Source organism: Mizuhopecten yessoensis, unplaced genomic scaffold (genome assembly GCF_002113885.1).
Source record: "Mizuhopecten yessoensis strain PY_sf001 unplaced genomic scaffold, ASM211388v2 scaffold11049, whole genome shotgun sequence".
NCBI lineage: Eukaryota > Metazoa > Mollusca > Bivalvia > Pectinida > Pectinidae > Mizuhopecten > Mizuhopecten yessoensis.
Window position 1 is genome coordinate 183613 of NW_018408853.1, and position 23077 is coordinate 206689.

Below are 23077 nucleotides of genomic sequence, written 5' to 3' on the forward strand. Positions count from 1 at the left end.
AGCATACAATGGTTCATCTTTGGTTTTAACCCAGTGTAAAACGTGCAAGAAGAATTCTTTCTGCTTCATGTTCAGATATCGTACAAGTTCAAGATATTCTATATTTGGTAAGAGAGTAGATGTATGTTCAAGAAGTGGAGTTGGGTGTGAAAGACCGAGGTCTTGGCCAATATCATATTGTTCATGTGCTGCATTTTCTGGTTTGTAGTATATAAATTGTTGGCTTTCGCTTGAACCTTCCCGCTCATCTTCCTGTTCATTATGTTGTATTAATGGTGCAATTTGGTCAAATTGATCACTCAAGTCATCTTGAGCTCTTTGAATAGCAATGTCAAGTTCTTCTGTGTGATGTTCATATTCTGCAAGTTTAATGTCAACAACGCCACATACATGATGATAATGATCTTCATATGATTGATATCCTCCAAGTAAATCAAGTTCTTCATTGCGCCATGGCAAGAATAACGAAAGTTTTTCTCTGTAATAATTTTCACTGTCACTTTTGACATTGTATCGAACATAGCGTATTATCTTTCTGTTTTTTTCTCTTCTTAAATATCACACCGTTAGGTAATACAAGTTTTGTCCAGTTTTCAGATAAGTCTGGATTTTCTTCATTTTCAGAATCTAATGTCACTACCTAATCATCATTAATATTATCAGTTGACTTTTTCTGCTTTGGATTTGTGATATCTAATTCAGAGACATAGTCTGCCAGACACATTGTTTGAAGTTGTTTAGGGCGTTTGGCATACCTTTTTATTACATTGTCACTCTCAATATCTGTTGAGTGGTGGAAGTGCCTCTAGCGCATCTTTTTGTTTGAGGAGAAAAGTTATCTCATTTGACTCCGATGTATTGATGAACACAACATCTCTTGATGATTTTGTGAGCGGAAGTTGCAGTGTAAGATATGCTGCTTCTTGTGCACTTATTTCAACACTGTTCAAGAACTTGTTTCCCATATGGCGTACTTGTCGCTTAATATCCATGTTGCCTTTACGTGCTTCTTTACAAGCTACATCAAGTAACATACTTATTCCTCTTTGGGACTTGCTGATATAAGCTACAATATATACAGCGCATGCATATGGATCAAGTACAAATTGAAGATCATGATTTGCATCCCACGCATCTAACAAAGATGTCATGTATGGATTAATGCGTACTTCACTTGGTTTTCTTTTCAGAAATACTTTTGGTGATTTAAGTGATGATCTAACACACAAGATATATTCTTCTTCTGACATTTGTGCTACATCTTTGAGGAAGTCTTCAAAATTTGAATGCTCTGCACATGCTGTCATGTCACATTTTTTTTTTTTTGAATTTCCGAGTATTTCTTTTTCAATGCTTCATGTTCTTCATTTAAAGGTTCTAAAACCATTGTTCTAGACATTGGTGGTAGTGGAAACCCAAATCGACGTACAGATTTCCCTTTCTTTCGGCAAGATTTTGAATGTTTGTGCGTTTGTATGTCAACAAGAGATATGAGATGATGGGGTACATCTGTGTTGCAAGATGTATACTTTTCAACATATTCAGCTATAGTTTCTTTTGATTGAACATTATATTGAGGTGCATCTTTTATCCACATCAGCATGTGTATGTGAGGTGAGCCCCTATGTTGGAATTCAACTCAAAATTCCAATGGGAGCATGATCAGATTTCAGAACAGTGTTAATAAACTGCTGAACTCTGTTATCAAAATACCTTGTACACGTTACTGGGTCCTTTTGTACTAAGCGAGTTTTGTCATTCCAGGTCATGTTACTAATTTGATTATCAGTGTATGAGACGGTTTCATTGAGTTTCCCAAGAATTCTTAACAAATCCTTCCACCTTGTGTCACCAGCAGACAGAGAACAAAACCAAGTTGGAAGTCCAAGTTGTCGAATCATAGCAAATACATCTTTTTTACGCTTTTCTAAATTTGGTGGAGAATTTCTTAGAGATCTGAATATGTAGAATCCTTCATCAAGATTGACCAACTTGTTCACCTGTGTTGGATTCAGAACATCTGCAGCAGTAAGTTTTTTATTCTTGCCTTTACACCTTCTTATAGCCAAATTTACTTGATCAGATATCTGTTTCATCTGAATTTTTTTCAGCTTGAAGAATAAGTTGGGTACACAATATGCAGCTCTTCTGTCAACATTCCGGAGTTCCCATTTTGTAATGTCACTATAATAGACCTTCACATCTCTTTCAGAGTTGTCAACTCTACGCGTACCACAAAATATGGAAGGAAAAGATAACTCCTCAGCATCTTTGTCAGAATATAAACTCAAAGGTTGTTGACCTTCCCCAGGTGCAAATGTGTATGTGGAATCACTTTGGGGACATATTGGTTCTATTAATGTGTCAGCATTTCCAGTAACTCTATCTTCATCAGCTATTTCACTGAATGTGTCAGAGTCATTTCCTTCATCATCTGAATGTTGGCATTCTTTTACTGGAGAATCTTTCATGAACGTTTTTATGATTTCTTCGGCATTCGTGTTCATTTTCGAATACCAATCTTCATCTATTTGAACACCAGAATCTCTGTACATGTCACTGTTTTTGAACAACCAGTGTAAAGCTGTGAGAACATGCTGTGGGCGTATATTTTCTGTAAATTCACACTTTTTGTAAGACATTTTTCTTTTTATTCGAACTGGTATTGTGGTTTCTTCAAATTGACGAGGTAATGCTTTGATTGTTGGTTGCATGTCTACTGGAACATTGACAACATTGCCATGTATACTCAATTGACCACATCTGGGTAGTTCTCGCATAAAAGGAATTCGCAATGCTACTAACCTTTCTTCAAGCTGATGTAAATCTAATTCTGGGGGTTTAATAGGGAAAGACATGTTATTGGCAATTGATAATGTTGGCAATTTATTTTTCATGATAGAGGACAAGCATGTTCTACACAACCATTGTTTATCATTGTGGGATATGTATCCTGTTTTACATCTTAAATAAAGGGAAGAGTGATTGATTAAGGATCAAGCAAGTGGTTATTGTCCTCTTGATTGGTTATAATTTTTTATTTTATTTAATACGGTTTTAATATCATTCTGAAATGTCTTAAGCTTTTGAGATCAATTTAAATACTGTTCTTTAGGTGGATGTCGCCGAGGTCACCACCACCGAAGCCAATGGGACCACTGACCCCACCAAGGCCACCGGGACCATTGGGACCACCAAGGCCACCAGGACCACTGGGACCAACGTCACCGAGGCCACCGGGACCAATGCCACCGACAGCACTGAGGCCACCGGGACCACCAACCTAACCAATGCCACAGGGACCAACAACTCCACCAATGCCGCCGAGGCCACGGAACCACCAACCCCACCGAGACCACGGGAACCACCAACACCACCCATGCCACCGAGGCCACGGGAACCACCAACCTCACCACTGAGGCGACGGAACCACCAACCCCACCAATGCCACGGGAACCACCAACCCCACCACCGAGGCCACCAAGACCACCAAGACCACCACCACCAACCCCATTGCGGTGGCACTGATAACTATGGCAGTGGTACTACCATTGTTGTTGGGTACTTACGATTTCTTAAAATCTCATAAATTTTCATAAAGCAATATGATTATCTTCATATTCTCATCAAGTATAACTGCATTAAAATTAACCATCATTAGCAACTTTGTAAATGTTTGGAGTAAAATACAAATTATACGTTTAGTTGAATTTCCCTTTGTGAGAAAGATGTATCCATTTCCAATTGCAGCAATTTCATTCATTCTGGTGAGGAGGTGGAGGCGACCCCAAGAGAGATAGCAGGTGATGGATGATCTCGGTGTCTGTATGTATTAACATTTGACAAACATATCGCAGCCTCCGTAAAAACACACACATACACTAAACGCATGTATCTTGCACACATGGGAGGCCGTCCTTAAATGACCTTATCTGTTAATAGGACGTTAAACAAAATCAAACAAACAAACTACGCACTATCAATCTTAAAAGTAGGGACAGTTTACATCTCTACTGCAGTGGATAAACATCAGCCTTTTGCATGGTAAACCCAACCGATATAGACAAAAAGCTATTTCAATACATCATCCTGCCGTACATAGTGGACGGACTATGCGACGACTTTTACGGACTACATTCATATAGAACACCGCCCATTGGCTGCCTATATTTATCCATTCTTTCTCCGACGCCATTTCGCACTCCAGGAATCCCTCACTACTCAGTCAGCTACTGTAGACTTACACAGGTTATTATTAGAAGGCCAAATCAGTCCTTACAGTGAAAAAGCCCGTCAAATTATTAGCCAACAATTTCTAGTTTATTTATTTATTTATTTTTTCGGGAATTGTATAACTGGGTATTTTAGTCAATGCCTCGTGCTTGGAATCAGAAACAACTTCAGCCAGCGTAACAGTTCTGGTAGAAGTGACCCAACCCGAGGAACCGGAAGACAACGCTCCCGCTATAACTATATCAGTCTCCAGACAAACACATGACTGTACTATATAGTTGTTACGGCAGTAGCGGATCAACAAAAGCTCATTACACTGAATATATTGTTCCTAGAAAGAAATAATTTGTTTGCACCTTTAGATTTCGAGCTGGAAAAAAACCCAGAACTTATACTGATAGTGGAACTAATGATGCCCCGATTTAGACATAATAATGGAATAGAGCCCACGAAAACAACTCCTTTTCTGACAATTTTTTGGCCGACACAGTATGGCTTCAGGAGCGAGCCCAAAACGACCACATGTATGTGAACGAATGAAAGACATTTTCAAAGATCTGCAAAATGTGACACGAACATATCGCAGCCTCCCAAAATACACACACATACACTACACGCATGTATCTTGCACACAGGGGAGGCCGTCCTTAAATGACCTTAGCTGTTAATAGGACGTTAAACAAAATTAAAATAACAAAAAAACAAACAACAGCAAAATGTGATAAGACTAATCGGACCACTGTGACTCAGAAGATGATTTTTAAGAATCGTTTGGTAACCACGTGCCCGAGCTTATTGAAAAAAAGTTCACAATCTGAGGATCAAAACGCTAGAACAAGAACTCTGACGTGCAATTCAAGATGAAACCACTGCTCTTCAGATGTTACAGGACGTGCCGATCCCAGCTACGGGTCCCAGACCCAATATGGATACGGGTCCATCACTACCTCCGCCAAGGACGCCGTCAGCAGTAACATAGCCTGAAACCTTTAGTGAAGGCGAGCCAAAATATGACATTTTTAAACTTTTAATCAATCTGCGGACCGAAAACAAGAGGCCCAATGGGCCTGCATCGCTCACCTGGTATTTAATCTCACAATTGTAACCTTAAAAGAGGACTAAAATAAAGCTACAGGCAAAATATCAGCGTCTTGACTTAAAGTTTAAAGTAATTCAGAAAAAATGGGCGAAGGTCATTCATTTGAACAAACTTGGTAGCCCTTTATCCCAGCATGTTACTGGCCAAATATCATCACCCTAGGCCTCTCGGTTATTCAGAAGAAGTCGTTCAAAGGTTTTAAACATATTTGACCCCAGTGACCTTGAATATGGGTGACGGTCATTCAGTTGAACAAACTTTGTAGCCCTTCATCTCAGCATGCCACTGGCCAAATATCCTCACCGTGGGCATTTTGGTTATTGAGAAGAAGTTGTTTAAAGTTTTTAACATATTTGACCCCTGTGACCTTGAATATGGGTGAAGGTCATTCATTTCAACAAACTTTGTATCCCTTCATCTCAGCATGCTACTGGTTAAATATCTCCCTGGGCAGTTTGGTTATAGAGAAGATGTTGAAAGTTTTTCACATATTTGACCCCTGTGACCTTGAATAAGGTTGAAGGTTATTACTTTCAACAAACTTGGTATCCCTTTATCCCAGCATGTTACTGGCAAAATATCATTATCCTATACCTCTTGGGTATTAAGTAGAAGTTGTTTAAAGATTTTAAATATATTTGACCCCTGTGACCTTGAAAAAGGGTCAAGGTCATTTATTTGAACAAACTTGGTAGCCCTTCATCCATGCATACTACAGGCCCGATACCAGTAATCTAGGCTTTTTTGTTACTGAAAAGTCGTTTGATGATTTTAACACATTTTACCGCTGTGATCTTGAAAGTGGGTCAAGGTCATTCATTCGAACAAACTTGGTAGCCCTTCATCCCAGCATGCTACAGGCCCAATATCAGTACCCTGTGCCTTTTGGTCATTGAGAAGTTGTTTAAATATTTTAAACATATTTGACCCCTGTGACCTGTGATATAAGTCAGGTCATTCATTTGAACAAACTTGGTTCCTCTATTACAGCATGCTTCTGATCAAAAAGCATCCTCATAGGCCTCTTGGTTTTTGAGAAGTTGTTTAAAGGTTTTAAACATATTTGACCCCTGTGACCTTGACATGATAAGACAAGTAAGAAATATATAAGGAAAAATTGGTTATTGCTATTCAATATGCATATATTTTGCATATACAATGGCTGCTTGTGAGCATGTTGAATTTGAAAATGTCAAAACTAATAATAAAATTTTGTTAATGGGAAAGCGCTACAGTGGTAAATATTTAAAAGAAATATGTAATTTCCTTTTGCTTTTAATAGTGTTTATGAAATCATGAGATTGATTGAAAGATCAAGCTAACTCGCAGAAAATCAGTTAACTACTGTTTCAATAGGTAAAGGAGGTGAGGTCAGATATGACTAATATGAGAGAAATATTAAAAGATGTGGAATATTTTAGCGGGTCAACCTTCACCATGTATCCAATCCTAACACAACGACATCTTAAATGTTGTATTGTGTTAAGATTTAAATAATATTAGGCAAATGTAACATCTAAATATTGACTGGCATGGCATGTTCATCGCAAATATCATTTTGTTAAGACGTACAAATAACTTGTGGAGATCATGATTCGCACTTATGTTCTTCTCATTGTCCTAACTGTCTGTACGACCGTAATCCTAATGTGTTTTAGCTGTTTTATTGGTAAAATTGTAACGATTTCAGTTTTCTGGTTGATAGATTTTTTCTTCACTTCAGTAGTTAATGATATGCAGTATTTATCTTAAATATTTCATCAATCTTACAGGAAATTCCGACATCCCTAGAGCCACAAGCCAGTGAGGAGGAATCAACACCAGTAGCGATCCAAATAATTCCGCGATTCGGAACCTGTTGTGAGGAAGAGGAAGAAGTTTAGGCTCGACTGGCACAAGAACAGGAAGTGGATATATTTTATTGAAGAAATGGGTGTGTCGAACGATTTTAGCCGTTCTACAAATTCCAAGAAGACAATTTTTGAAAATGGGGAGTCGAGAAAGGTCTATGGCCCGACGAAACAATGTGGATGACGTGGGTTTACACAAAAGTCGACAACTTAGCCAGTAAACGTAATGGAATTGACTAACCAATCACCTGTACACTTAATTTAACCATTAAAGTGGTGTTAGTGTTAGGTTTACCGAGTGTAATACATAATTTAACCCTTAAAGTGGTGTAAGGTTTACCGAGTGTAAACATGAACTGAATTATTTATCATCTTACAATTTTTCTTTCTTCCTATTTCCTAAGTTTATTTTGAGTGTTTAGCAATTTTTAGAGTAAAAGTGGTCAGGTTATAATTTGAACTTTGTAAACTTAAGGTAAGGTTTAATGATTTTAATCCTTAAAATAGTTGAGGTCAGAGTTAAACTGTCAAAGATTAGTTTTTCTTATTAACCCATCCTTTTCAAGTGATTGTATGTCCAAGTAGACAACTTATCCAGCAAGGCAAACGAAAGTATTTTGAACAGGAGATCCCAGAGGGATATTGACGCCCACCTTTGTACCATCTTCATTAGTTCTTTGTCAGTTCGATCTTTTCTCTTCTTTCCTCTAATCTGTTCGATCGAGTCATGTTAACAGTAAATGCACCTTGAGGTAACTTTTGATCTAAACCTAATGCTGATGTGTATGAAAGCCAACCTTCAAAGTGAGTTTGTCATTTCACATATTTACTAGTACAGTACTTAACGTGAAAGAAATATAATCGATCATTGCAATATGAAAAAGATCTGTTTAGTTCTTTTAATCCATTTTGTTTTTATGATCAGTCTCAAAATATAACATACACAACGAGGAATCAAGGGGAACCTACATTTAAAATTTGAGAAAGATCCCTCTAGTACTTCTTGAGAAATAGCGATCACAAACTTTCACTATCAAAATCCAAGATGGCTGCCTGTCGGCCATGTTGTTTATCCGATCATTTTGTTTGTTTGTTTATGTTTAACGGCCCATCGACGGCTGTGGTCATTTAGGGCCATGGTGATTTATTTATTTTACTTTTTTAACAAACATGTGAATAGCGAAGATAAAATCAGATAAAATGGTTCATTTTAAAAGTATTCGCATTGTATGTGTAGATAATAAAAATAATAAAAGGGAGTTAAAATAATAAAAGAGATAACATAACGAACAGATGATATGGAATATGCGATATATATATAACGTCAAAAATGATAATGTGGGTTAAAAGACATCAGGAGTCTATAAAATAGACCGATGTCTTTCAAATAGTTAAATAATGCCTTCGAATCCACGAAACTGAAAAGTGTTTTCATGTCCGGGACTCGAAAGTAGTTATCACGAATGTGTTTAAAATCGGAACATTCTATTAAAAAATGTCCCACTGTAACTGGAGTGTCACATGCATGGCATGAAGGTATATCTTCTCGTTTTAAAAGGTACGAATGAGTAGGATATGTGTGCCCAGTGCGGAGCCGAGCGAGGACAACTTCCTCTCTACGATCTTTCAGACTGGGAATAGATGTTTTAAGTTTCGGTTGTATCTTAAAAAGTTTTTTGGTGGTCTCAAGAGACCAACGTTGCTGCCATAAATGAATGGCTGTACGAATAGTAGGTTTAAAATTGACACTCCATTTACAGTGGAGCATTTTTTAATAGAATGTTCCGATTTTACACACAAGCCCGTATTTCAGTTCAATAAAATAAAAACGTATACTTTATGATAGAGAAGATTAAAACTGCTTTGATTGAATAACAGTAATCAGAGTGGCCTTTGATAGTACACCATCGTCGGTGAGTGGGAGCTACGTAATTAGCTAGTGTAGCTGTATTTTTTATCTGTAACAACTGTTTGTTTCTTTGTTTATGTTTAACGGCCCATCGACGGCTGTGGTCATTTAGGGCCATGGTGATTTTTTTATTGATTTTTTTTTTACTGTAACAACTGTTAAATGTATTTCAACTTGTACAACAACAAGCGGGAAGGATTGGGGCCAGATATACAGACCAAAACTCTGGCCGATGGAAGACGATCACTAGGGCCTATAAAAACACAAAACATCACAATAAGAAAAGTGGTAACAAGAAAAGCTACGAATTTGAAGATGCACTCGACAATGTGATGGGAGACTGTCCAACTGTCAATCATGTGACAATATCCTTAGGCTCAGCGAAGAAACGCAAGTTGCCTGACATAGATACGGACTGCAGTGGTGAGAGTGATGATCACAACACGCCTTCAGATGGACCCAATGAAACTACGAAAATTAATTAAAACAAGAGGCCCAATGGGCCTGCATCGCTCACCTGGTATAAATCTCACACTTGTAACCTTAAAAGTGATCTAAAATAAAGCTACATGCAAAATATCAGTATTTATGATTAAAATTCATTCAAAAGACCCTGTGTTTTTTTTTAAAACATTTCACCCCTGTGATTGAAAGTCGAACAAATTGTATAGCCGTTCATCTCAGGATGCAACTTGTAAAGTATCAACATCCTGGGACCCATGGTTATTCAGAAGAGGTCGTTTAAAGACTTTAAACAAATTTGACCCCTGTGACCTTGAATATAAGTCAGTCATTCACTTTAACAAACATAGTAGTCCTTGATCCCAGCATGCTACTGACTAAATATAAACATCCTGAGCCTTTTGGTTATTCAGAAGAAGTTGTTTTAAGGTTTTTAAGACAATTAACTCCTGTGACCTTGATTATGGGTGAAGGTCATTCATTTTAACAAACTTGGTAGCCCTTCACCCAAGCATGCTACTGGCCAAATATCATCACCCTGGGCATTTTGGTTATTCAGAAGTTGTTTAAATGTTTTTTAAGACAATTGACCCCTGTGACATTGAGTATAATTGAAGGTTATTCATTTTAACAAACTTCGTAGCCCTTCACCCAAGCATGCTACTGGCCAAATATCATCTCCTTGATAGCGTTCTAAAGTTAAAAATGTTAACCCTGTATATGGTATTTTTTCAGCATACATCCTGTAGGGCATATGCATTAGACAAAAAAAAATCGCATTTTTTTTCTTCTCGGAATCACTTTTAATCGACATAAATCGATTAAGTATTCGATAGGCTTCGTGTAACTGCTAAAGAGTTCTAGCAAATAAGTGTAAATATTAAGATCTAAGGTGATATCCTATTTCAGCATAAACTAACCCTACTCCCAAGCTTATGCAGCGAAAGGACCATAGAACAATCATCATTTATCAATGAACCTAAAAATGTTAAATATGTCGTATTTTGTCTGTTGTATACAAGAGGCCCAAGAGGGCCTGTATCGCTCACCTGAATATTTAAGCAGTCATAGCAACCTATTCTCATTCAATATTATATTGCACTAAAAATATTTCCCTCACAAACGTTGTTGGCTCCATCTGTTGAAACTACCAGCAAAATATTATTACAAGATTCTATGCTTTTTGATTCTTCAGAAGTTGCTTGACATATTTTCCCCTGTGACCTCTTGTCGGGCTCTATCCCAGGAAGCCACCAGCCAAATATAAAGATTCTATACCCTTCAGTTCTTCAGAAGAAGTCATTTGAAGCTTTTTACACATTTGACTCCTGTGACCTTGAAAGTAGGTCAAGGTAATTTTCATTCTCAAACTTTGTTGGGCTCCATCGCAGGAACCAATCAGCCAAATATGAAGATTCAATACCTTTTAGTTCTTCAGAAGAAATCGTATGAAGTTTTTGACATATTTGACCCTGTGACCTTGAAAGTATATCAAACTAATTTTCATTCTCAAACTTTGTGAGGCTCTATCCCAGGAAGCCACCAGCCAAATATAAAGATTATATACCCTTCAGTTCTTCAGAAGAAGTCATTTGAATTTTTGACATATTTGACCCTGTGACCTTGAAAGTAGATCAAACTAATTGTCATTCTCACACTTTGTTAGGCTCTATCCCAGGAAGCCACCAGCCAAATATAAAGATTATATACCCTTCAGTTCTTCAGAAGAAGTCATTTGAAGCTTTTTACACATTTGACTCCTGTGACCTTGAAAGTAGGTGAAGGTAATTTTCATTCTCAAACTTTGTTGGGCTCCATCACAGGAACCAATCAGCCAAATATAAAGATTCAATACCTTTTAGTTCTTCTGAAGAAATCGTTTGAAGTTTTTGACATATTTGACCCTGTGACCTTGAAAGTAGATCAAACTAATTTTCATTCTCAAACTTTGTTAGGCTCCATCCCAGGAAGCCACCAGCCAAATATAAAGATTCTATTTCCTTCAGTTCTTCAGAAGTCGCTAGAAGCTTTTTACACATTTGACTCCTGTGACCTTGAAAGTAGGTTAAGGTAATTTTCATTCTCAAACTTTGTTGGGCTCCATCCCAGGAACCGATCAGCCAAATATGAAGATTCAATACCTTTTAGTTCTTCAGAAGAAGTCGTTTTAAGTTTTTGACATATTTGACCCCTGTGACCTTGAAAGTAGGTCAGTCATCTTCATTCTCAAACTTTGTTAAGCTCCATCCCAGGAAGCAATCAGCCAAATATGAAGATTCATACCTTTTAGTTCTTCAGAAGAAGTCATTTGAAGTTTTTGACATATTTGACCCCTGTGACCTTTAAAGTAGGTCAAGGTCATTTTCGTTCTCAAACTTTGTAGGGCTCCTACCAACAAAGCTTTCAGCCAAATATCACGACTCTAGGCCTATCCGTTCTTAAGAAGAAGTTGTTTAAAGGAAAAGTTGACGGACGACGGACGACGCACCACGAACGCCTTCGGGCAGGTGAGCTAATAATATGAAAACACACATATATATATAAATGGTATGTTGTTTATTTAAAAATTATTTATTTTGACACTTCTGTAAACAATGTTTTTTCTTTTTCAGGAGAATGCCACGAAAGCGCACAGCCTTTACATGGCGAAAGAAACAAACTGCCAAAAAGCAGAAACTGGTGGTTGATGAGGCAGAGGAGGATACTGTAATGGAATGCAACCCTGATACTGACGAGGACAAACATGAGCAGGCAACATTGGAGGAGACGGAGGGTGAGGCCGAGGTGCATTTAGCACAATTTGCTCCTCTGAAACCAAAAACACCAAGTGTTTCCTCAAATAAAGAGAAGGTTGCAACGACGTCCGGTCTGTTTGACTTTCAACCTCTGAATGAAAGTTGCCGGGCAAAGGCTACCTACATACAAAAACTTGATCCAAGCAATGAAGGCCCACTCAGAAAGGAGGAAAAGCCAGCGCCAAGATGTGGAGTCCGACAACGAAAATTTTGATGACGACAAGGATGTTGATTACGATCCAACAAAGCAAAGCCCCGATGAGAGCAGCAGTGAGGAGGAAGGAATCGAAATGATCCCACCTTCGCCGCTTCCAGCGACACAACTAAAAGTAGCAAAACCCAAAAAGAATCGTGAAGATCCAGCTTGTCTCGGAGGCGAGCGAAACCAACACCAGAGGGAGAGAAGTGTCGAGACAACTTAGGACAGCGCAACAACACAACCCCAGGACAAAGAGAAAGAGGCAGGGGTCCGCAAATCCCCGTCCCCGCAAACTTTGCAACTTATGTGGAATTTAAGTCCTTGACATGGCAAGGCATATGCGCCACGCCCATGATAATTCTCCATTACAGACAAGAATCTCCTCAGCGCTGAACAGGGCCACTAAACCGTCGCACAAAGAGGGCGAAAAACCCTCGAGAAGGTATAAGAACTATCCCATGCCGAACTGCACTGCAATGATCCAGAGGCTGGACAAACATTTACAGAACACACATCGTATGACGTCGGAGGAGGACTCGGAGAAGGCAAAGAGCGCCACTTTCTCCAATCAACCTCGTAAAGGTCAGCAGGTCGAAGTGCTCAAAACTGCCGAGACAAAACAGCCAGTCACATTGATGGACATTTTCGAAAAATGGATGTCCAGCAGTGAGCGGTGCAAAGATTAGAGGGTTGCGCAACAGCATACACACCAGGTGAGAGCTATTTGGAAGGCAGTCGACCCTGAAATGACACTGGCTTCGTTACTCAAGCCAAAGGATATTTTGAATCTTTGGGTCGATCCCAAAAAGCAGAAACTGCAGCCAGGAACAATCAAGAGCTACCTTGGATCCCTGACGGAGTTTTTCGGATTTCTTGAGTGCGAAGGTCTTGCTGGGATAGAGAAGATTAACCAGCTTCGGAATGCCGTACAGCGCTGGACAGGTGCAATGTCAAAATTATCCAAAGAAAGGGCCATGGCACGGCAGGTAATTGATGTTGAGGAATGAATGGAACAGGATAATATGCAAGTGTTCCTGAGTTCTTCCAACTCAAACCTAGCAAAGGGTTATATTCAAAAGGCCACGGAAGGAGACATGGTAAAGTTTGACCAGCAAACGTACTGTCTGGTCAGAAATTATATTATTTTGACTGTGTTGGCTTCGAACGCCCAAAGAGCAGGCGCCATATCCAATCTGAACATGAGATCATTTACATTTGCCCAGGAACATCGGGGCATCCACACTTTGACGGTGTCCAACCATAAAACTGGATACAGAACTGCCCTTTCAGCAGAACTCCACCGTCAGCTGAAGACCTACATATCGAGGTTTCGAAATCAATTACCTGAGTACCATTCGGATCTCGATGGTGAGGATGCGCCGCTTTTTTTGACATGGCCACAGACTGGATCTCGTCCGGGCAAACTAGCTGCGTCTAGTGTCAACGCTGCCATTAATAAGATATGGAGTTTGGTTCCGGATTTGGCCAGCGCCGTAAACATATCTGCAACTTGTTTGTTTGTTTGTTTGATTTTGTTTAACGTCCTATTAACAGCTAAGGTCATTTAAGGACGGCCTCCCCTGTGTGCAAGATGCATGCGTGTAGTGTATGTGTGTGTATTTTGGGAGGCTGCGATATGTTCGTGTTTGTCTCCTTGTGATAGCGCGGAACTGATGCCGACTTTATAGTGCTACCTCACTGAGACATACTGCCGAAGACACCCAGCAGGAAGCCCCACCCGGTCACATTATACTGACAACGGGCGAACCAGTCGTCCCACTCCTAATTTGCTGAGCGTTAAGCATGAGTAGAAACTACCATTTTTAAAGACTTTGGTATGTCTCGGCCAGGGGACAGAACCCAAAGCCGTCCACACAGGGGCGAACGCTCAACAAATGGCCAAAAGTGAGGCATTGTCAAGGGAGACATTAGGAAGAAGAAAGTTATCTGCAACTAAAATTAGAAAAATGACCAACGTCAGTGAAGGAATCACATCCGGATGACCGAGAGGCTTTGGCGTCACACATGACTCACCGCTCTACGACCGCTGACGTATACTACCACCTGCATCAGCGGCAAAAAGAGGCATCGTCAATCAGCGCCATCATCAACGAAGTAGTGTTGGGTAAGCATACCACAGTGGAGGAGGAGGAAGAGAGATATGAGGAGGAAGAGAGATATGAGGCAGAAGAACAAGCTACTGGGGAGCCAGATAAAGTCCAGGATGACGAAGACAGTCAACCAATGGAAAACCAAACCAATGAACAAATTGAACAACTGGATGTCTCAGCTACAAGCTCAAGAAGACCAATTTACAAGAACGGAACAAGACACCATCAAAAAACTGTGTCAGCAGTTATACGCTCGCCCCAATGCTAGCATCAACCAGAGGGCGGTGGCCATGATGTTAGAGGAAACAGTGGAAGGCAGAAATTTAAAATATAAATTTACGCTGAAGTAACTGGCTGATCGCGTTAGAACAGCAAATAACGCATGGAAAAAAGGGCAAAATATAGACAAAAATTGAGTGACGTAGTAAATGGCAATATGGAAACATTCCTTCAAGCATTTAAACTAAGCCTTGTGAACCCGATTCATGATGATTAAAACTGTCGTCAGTGTTACGCACGCCCCAACGCGGTGGCCATGCAATTTAAAGAAACAGTTAATATGGAAATATAAAGAATGATAACATTTGCTCTCACTGAATCAAGTCATGCTGATTAGCACTTATTTGCTAGGATTTTTTAGAGAATACTTTATCGTTTGATGTCAATTAAAAGTGATTCCAAGAAAAGAAAAAAAATGGTGTTTTTTTACCTAAGGCATATGCCTTACAATTTCTATGCTGAAAAAGGACATACCCCAATTATTAGCATTTTCTTTGCTTTTATATCGTAAAAGAATTCTAAAAATGCTTCCTAGTATCAAAATCAAACTACATACCAATTCTTCAAAAAATAAGACAGATGAAAATAAATTCCCCGTTGTCATCAGTTAGGGACTGGGGTTAAGGTATGCTGAAAAAGGACAACACTTTAATATGTTATATTATAGTCTTGATATGAAAATTTGTCATCTTTCAACCATTATTTTCATTAAATCAAGGTCAAAAACTAGCAAACTGTTTTGAAAATGAAGATATAAATGGTGGTCCTTTTTCGTCATCAGCTAACCCTACTCCCAAGGGCATGCAGCGGAAGGACTATAGGTCATTTATCATTTATTTCACCATCCTATAAAGGTTATAAGCCTTAATTCGACATCTTTCAACCATTATCTTCATTAAATCAAGGACAAAAACTAGCAAATTGTTTTGTAAATGAAGTTATAAATGGTGGTCCTTATTCGTCATAAGCTAACCCTACCACCAAGCTTATGCAGCGAAAGGACCATTGTTCATTGTTCATTATTTCACCATCATATAATGACTTTTTGCCTACATTCGGCAAATTAAACGATAATCTTATTAAATCAAGGACTTATTTGATTTTAGGAGAAGACTTATATCGGCCAATGCCTGTTGTCACATCCAATTGTTCAACTGTTTGTCCAATAAAATTTGTTAAAATTAAAATCAAGGACAAAAACTAGCAAATTACTTTGTAAATGAAGAAATAAAATGGTGGTCCTTTTTCGTCATAAGCTAACCCTACTCCCAAGCGCATGCAGCGAAAGGACCATAAGTCATTTATGATTTATTTCACCATCCTATAAAGGTTATTTGCCTTATTTCGGCATCTTTAAAACATAACTTTCATTAAATCAGGGACAAAAACTAGCAAATTATGTTGTAAATGAAGATATAGTGGTCCTTTTTCGTCATAAGCTAACCCTACTCCCAAACGCATGCAGCGAAAGGACCATAGGTCATTTATCATTTATTACACCATCATATAAAGGTTATTTGCCTTAATTCGGCATATTTAAACCATTATTTTCATTAAATCAAGGACACAGACTAGGAAATTGTTTTGTAAATGAAGATATAAATGGTGGTCCTTTTTCGTCATAAGCTAACCCTACTCCAAAGCTTATGAAGCGAAAGGACCATAGGTCATTTCTCGTTATTTCACCATCATATATAGTCTATTTGCCTAAATTCGGCATATTAAACGATAATTTCATTAAATCAAGGACATATTTGATAATTTTAGGAGAAGACTTATATCGGCCAATGCCTGTTGTCACATCCAATTGTTCAACTGTTTGTCCTATAAAAGTTGTTAAAACTGAAATCAGCAAAAACAACTAGCAAATTATGTTGTAAATGAAGATATAAAATGGTGGTCCTTTTTCGTCATAAGCTAACCCTACTCCCAAGTGCATGCAGCGAAAGGACCATAGGTCATTTATCACTTATTTCCACATCCTTTAAAGGCTATTTGCCTAAATTCGGCATATTAAATGATAATTTCATTAAATCAAGGACATATTTGATTTTAGGAGAAGACTGATATCGCTTGGTTATCGAGAAGAAGATGTTTAAAGTTTTTAACATATTTGACCCCTGTGACCTTGAAAATGGGTGAAGGTCATTAATTTTAACAAACTTTGTAGTAATTGATCCCAGTTTGCTTCTGGCCAAATATCGACACCCTAGGCCTTTCGGTTATTAAGAAGTCGTTTAAAATAAAATATTGACGCCGGACGCCGGAAGCCGCGCCACGGCATAAGCTCACTTGTCACTTGGCACAACAATTGGAATTCCAAAGAGAATACAGACAAATTCAACACACGCTATTACACAATGAGGTACTCGACCCAATTTCTGAGAAGTTAGCACATGGAACACATGTTGACAAACAGTGATGACATGGAGGAACCTTTCCTTACCTCAGACGTAGTCATCAGCTGTGTCCAAAAACCCAACAAAAGTTGGAACTCTTCACAAATATATTAAGGGAATTACTTTTAAATTATGTTTGTATGATTTTATATTAAAAAGTAGGCATTTCAAATTCAAATTATTTTATATAATCGGATGAGAAACTTCTCTAATTTGATTGGTCAAGCCATATTAGGGAACAATCTTGACACGCATGCGCAATTTGAAGCGTCACTTCCAGCTTAAGCAGAAAAAAAGTTTTCATTCAGCCTCCACGAGAGAACTTTATTTGTCTTATAGTTAAGCAGTATCTTACAGTTAAGCAGTTTTCGGGATCAATTTCAAACCATCTACATTTGATTAGCCTAGTTGATCATTACAGCATGTGAAAGAGATTTTGATTCCGTGTGGACCTAAAGGAGGCTGTTAACCCGCCTGTGTTTACAAGTCTTAGCAGTGACCCGAGCGGGAGAAAATCGACAACACATTTTCTGCACACTTCAGTATTCAACTTTGTTTATTTGAATGTATGCATGGCATCTGTTAAACTACAGCTTAATTAGGAGACTGTTTGAGGCGGTGAACAGTGGTAAATTTGAGAATTTCGGTTTAAAACAGTGTCAGATCAGCGACTGTGGGTACGGGGGAGGTACCGTAAGGGGTGTACGCTCGTCCTGTCGTCATTATTTAGAACAATTGCACCCACATATAGTGATTTTGCAAATAGGAGGAAATGATCTGTGCGACAGCAATTTATCTGCAGACAGTTTAGCATACGACATTTATAACTTTGGTCTTGAGATGTCCAACAATTTTTGGGGCTCTGGTTTATGTGTGTGAAATATTCCCATGACCGCGCCCCCGTGGGATGGCCCCGCACCTATACGAGGTCAGGCGGAAAAATGTAAACAAAGGTTTGACAGTGTTGTTGCTCGCACAGGAATGTGTTTCTATCTTGCCACATAAAAGAATATTTAATAGTCCGCTGCAGCTTTTCTTACATGATGGTTGTCACTTAAATGAAACTGGGACACAGAAGTTTTACCGGAGCATGCGGTTAGCAATTAAACATGCATGTGACCGAATGTTGAACAATTAATGACTTGTACAGCAGGTAGGCATTGTTTACTTCACCCTATGGCACTACAGACCTAATTGTCCCACATCCTTTCCTTGGTGTATGAGTTTGTCAATTATGATAGGAAGTTGGGATCCATCATATATTTTATATATTGAGGGGTGTTTTAAGGAATTCGTTTGTTATTATTACGAGACACAATAGCTGTTTGGCAGATGATGAACTGGACCAAAGTTACTACAACTATGCGAGACATTGGGCTTAACACCTTATATGTAGTTGCCTACAGGTGGGTGTGTGAACACAGATAGTGGACATGTTTACCACCGGCTATATCTTGCCGTCCCCATCATGTCAGGGTCCCCATTAAAATCAAAGAGCGAGTGTGGGCAAATGAATTCATAGATTTTGAGGAGGATATCTCCATTACCAATAATCAACACCGTGGAGTGGGCATAGCTAAAACTCCAAAACGAAAATGTCTTAAATTTGAGAAGTGGACAGAGGCATTTAACATATATGCCTCTGTGTACAGACCAGGCTTTAATGTGATAAGGAACGTATCTGCTGCCGACTTGAGTTGGATGATCGCAGTAGGTCAGTTGAGACTTTGTCTCAGGTGACCTAAAATATGGACTATGTGGGAGAGTCTCAGAAAGCTCTGTTACTGAAGGTCTAAACCAGGTTTAATAACTTGTACACACACAAGTCGGGCCATCAGCAATGGTTTTGTGGAATTCATTCACAGTGATATCTTAAGTAAATCCAGTTTGTGATTTCTTTTCTTTAGATGTGTATTTGGGGTCGGCTCTTAGTTTTCTTTTAGAACATTTGTTCGCTATTTTTTCTTTAACTATATTTGACATGTTTTGACTGATGGAAATGTTGAATCGTATCCTAGTTCTAATGCTATCAGCCTTCGTAAATGAAAATAGGAATTATTGGGATGATAACTTACCCTATGTGATGATGGTGTATAGGTCAACTAGACATAGTAGTACTGAATGTAGTCCAAACCTAGTCATGTTGGGTCGTGAGTTGTCATGTCATCTAGATATTATGGTGGGCCTACCAGCAGAATATGAACAGAGGTGTCCTATAGGGAATGCGTTTAGAGTGTGATGAGGTCGGCATTTGAGTTTGTACATGGGAAACTAGAAGAAGCTGCAACCAGACAGAAAATGTACTATGATCAGAAATCAGAGGAGAGAATATTCAGGGAGGGATATTGTGTGGAGGTGGTATCCCCCTGCGGCGAGTAACAAGTTAGGGCAGGGTTGGACGGTTTTGGCAGTACCAAAACATATACTATGTGGTTCACAGGGCATATGTTCTGGAAGTAGACTGTGTTCACAAAAGCTTAATGGTTGCCAGGACATTGGTGACAGTTGCTAAGGATGGTGTAGTTCCAATTAAGATTTAAAATCCTACTTCAAATCCTGTTAATTTGCTGCAAGGAAAAGTTTTGGCGAAGTTTGAATATTCATTGGATTTTGATACTTTCCAGTTTTCTCCTGACAGTGTTCGATTCACTGTTTCATATCCCAGAACACTTGACACCAAAAGAGAATGGAAATCTTCATATTGCTCCGTCGACACAAAGCGCTGTTTGTCACTCCTGAGTCACCAAACCTTGGCTACACTGAGTTTGTTAAACACAAGATCCTCCTCAAACCCGATGTTATGCCAAAGCATCAAAGACCCTATCGTCTTCCTGCAGATAAACGAGAGGTATTACGACATCAACTTGATGAACTGTTGGATCAAGGAATCATAACACAAGTTAGCGAGTCTGAACAGATCCTCATCACCAGTCCAGTTGTACTTGTATCTAAAAAGCATCATTCAAATCAACCAAAACATCTAGCATGTCTCAATTTAGATTATGTGTAGATTTAAGATATCTCAATTCCCAAATTCAGACATTCCAATATCAAATTCCAAATATCCAAGAACTCACAGAATCTTTTGCGGATAGAAAACGATCATACTTTACCTCCGTTGATTTGTCACAGGGATTTTTTCAAATGCCAATATACTCTGATAGTTCTGGACTAACTGCATTCAACACCTGTTTCACATACTTTCAAAGGCTCCCTATGGGTTTAAGCAAGCTCCCAAGTAGTTTTCAGCTCCTGATGGACGAAGTCTTGAGAGGACTCACTTTTAAATCTTGCCTTTGTGACATTGACGATGTCCTCATTAGTTCTCCAAATATGGAACAACACATGAAAGATGTTGAGAAAGTATTCAAACGACATTGCTGAAAGTCTTGCTGTTTTCTCTGTCATCAGATCTCGGAGAATGGCATCTCTGCAACACCAGATCGAGGGATGCCTTAAAGAGCATCAACCCGGTTTCCGGAGGTCCATGTAAAAGTGGGACAGCGTCTCATTTAGTGCGACTTTGTCAAACGTTTCGAAATTGGTTGGTTACTGTTTCTCCGTTAAGTAGGCTTTTAGTTGTTGCCGATCTCTTGTTGCTTTTTTGTGTGTTGCGAGAAGATAGATAAGCAAACCTCGCTGCCAAATTTGTTTACGTTGTCTGCCGTCGGTGTGACGTCACGAAAACATGGCGTCACGATAGTGAGGCTCCACAGAGGGGTAATACGGAAAATAAACCCCCTGCAGGTAGCATAATACGGGTTGGTATGAGGTTCGAGCCATCCAATGAAATTGCTACATTTTTGTCAGAGGTGGGATAATGCTACTACTGATGTGGATCAACTCCCCATTTATGATTTTGATAAACCTACAGAGATTGATATCCCCCAGAAAACTTCTGAAGAATCTTCTGAACACGAAAAAATGTCAAACGACATCGCAAATTCATCTGATTCTAAAATTAAATTTCTTAACAATGAGAGCAGATCTGATTCCATTGTGCCTAGACAAATACCGGAACTGTTCCCCGAGCTTCCGCTGCCCCATCAACATTCCAAGAGTGCACCACAGTCTGTTGATGGATCATCAGATAGATTGAAGAGACAGTCAACCGAGCTGCCGATTCAAGGTTTTCCTTGTCGCCCGCAACGTTCTCGTCAGAAACCACTGCGATTCAGGGACTCTGATCATGTGGATCCAGCGGAAATTTCTAACTCTAAATCAGTTTGTTTGTTTGTTTGTTTGATTTTGTTTAACGTCCTATTAACAGCTATGGTCATTTAAGGACGGCCTCCCCTGGGTGCAAGATGCATGCGTGTAGTGTATGTGTGTGTATTTTGGGAGGCTGCGATATGTTCGTGTTTGTCTCCTTGTGATAGCGCGAAACTGATGCCGACTTTATAGTGCTACCTCACTGAAACATACTGCCGAAGACACCCAGCAGGACGCCCCACCCGGTCACATTATACTGACAACGGGCGAACCAGTCGTCCCACTCCTAATTTGCTGAGCGTTAAGCAGGAGTAGAAACTACCATTTTTAAAGACTTTGGTATGTCTCGGCCAGGGGACAGAACCCAAAGCCTTCCTCACAGGGGCGAACGCTCAACAAATGGCCAAAAGTGAGGCATTGTCAAGGGAGACATTAGGAAGAAGAAAGTTATTTAGAAAGGAGAGAAGAGATAAGGTCCCAAATTTAGTCGCCTCATACGATCATGCAATTGGGGGCAGCAGGTACAATTCTTACGCCCTACCTGCAGGGACGCTCTAAATCAGACCATGACAAGGTCAAACGTGTCGTTGCAATGAGGAATTTAGGAAAGTCATGAATACTTAGTTCACTTGAAAGGTGAGCCTGCTCAAAATGCAAGGTGATTTTCTTTTCTTGAGTTGGACTTAAAAACAAGAGCAAAGATTCGTGAGGGACAACCATGTGTAAAGTAGTCAGGTTGTCATTGTTTACTCTTGTGACATTTAAGTCGATACACTGTATCTTAAATTGCATGCACTATTAAGGAAATGTGAAAGTCTACATACTGGGCATAATAGGTTTATGAACACTGTAGGTTGCTACTGTCAGAAGTTTTTTATGGTTTATATTTCATGGTTTATATGCGAGATCATGATGCTTGAGATCAGTGGTTATGATATACGAGTTCTGGTATACAATATATGCTGAACTGTTACAGAGTATTATAACAGAATGTTACCATTGCAAGTAACTGCATGCTGTATGTTGTATTATATCAGATATTTGAAATGGTAGAGGAGACTTATGGTTTTTGTTTGCTTTATGAGATTATTTGTTTTGAGGTTACTCTTTAAACTGTTAATGTTAATCACATGGTCTAATGACACAACATGATGATAATGCAAATTTCTAATAACAACAGTTAATTTGTTGAGTATGACCAGAACAAATTTAACATTTTTCATGTTGTTATATGTATGGTCTTATGTTTGAATCATTAGCTTGATATATAGGTTCCCTTGACAATGCCTCACTTTTGGCCATTTGTTGAGCGTTCGCCCCTGTGAGGAAGGTTTTGGGTTCTGTCCCCTGGCCGAGACATACCAAAGTCTTTAAAAATGGTAGTGTCTACTCCTGCTTAACGCTCAGCAAATTAGGAGTGGGACGACTGGTTCGCCCGTTGTCAGTATAATGTGACCGGGTGGGGCGTCCTGCTGGGTGTCTTCGGCAGTATGTTTCAGTGAGGTAGCACTATAAAGTCGGCATCAGTT

The 23077-nt window shown here is 39.2% G+C and overlaps 1 protein-coding gene across 1 annotated transcript; it reads left to right on the forward strand.

Annotated features, from left to right (window-relative positions):
- Positions 1-2794: 2794 nt before the first annotated feature.
- LOC110465060 lies at positions 2795-12770 on the forward strand. Its single transcript, XM_021520636.1, has 4 exons — positions 2795-2821; positions 3116-3561; positions 12166-12326; positions 12493-12770. The coding sequence occupies exons 1-4, from the start codon at positions 2795-2797 to the stop codon at positions 12768-12770; spliced, it is 912 nt and encodes a 303-aa protein (XP_021376311.1).
- The last annotated feature ends 10307 nt before the right edge of the window (positions 12771-23077 follow it).

What these genes read in the sequence shown, in the direction of transcription:
- LOC110465060 (XM_021520636.1), top strand. Translation starts at nt 2,795, where the DNA reads ATGCTACTAACCTTTCTTCAAGCTGAT. An exon ending in TAACCTTTCTTCAAGCTGAT is followed by an intron (nt 2,822 to 3,115) that starts GTAAATCTAATT and finishes ACTGTTCTTTAG; the next exon opens with GTGGATGTCGCCGAGGTCAC. An exon ending in AACATTGGAGGAGACGGAGG is followed by an intron (nt 12,327 to 12,492) that starts GTGAGGCCGAGG and finishes ACTTGATCCAAG; the next exon opens with CAATGAAGGCCCACTCAGAA.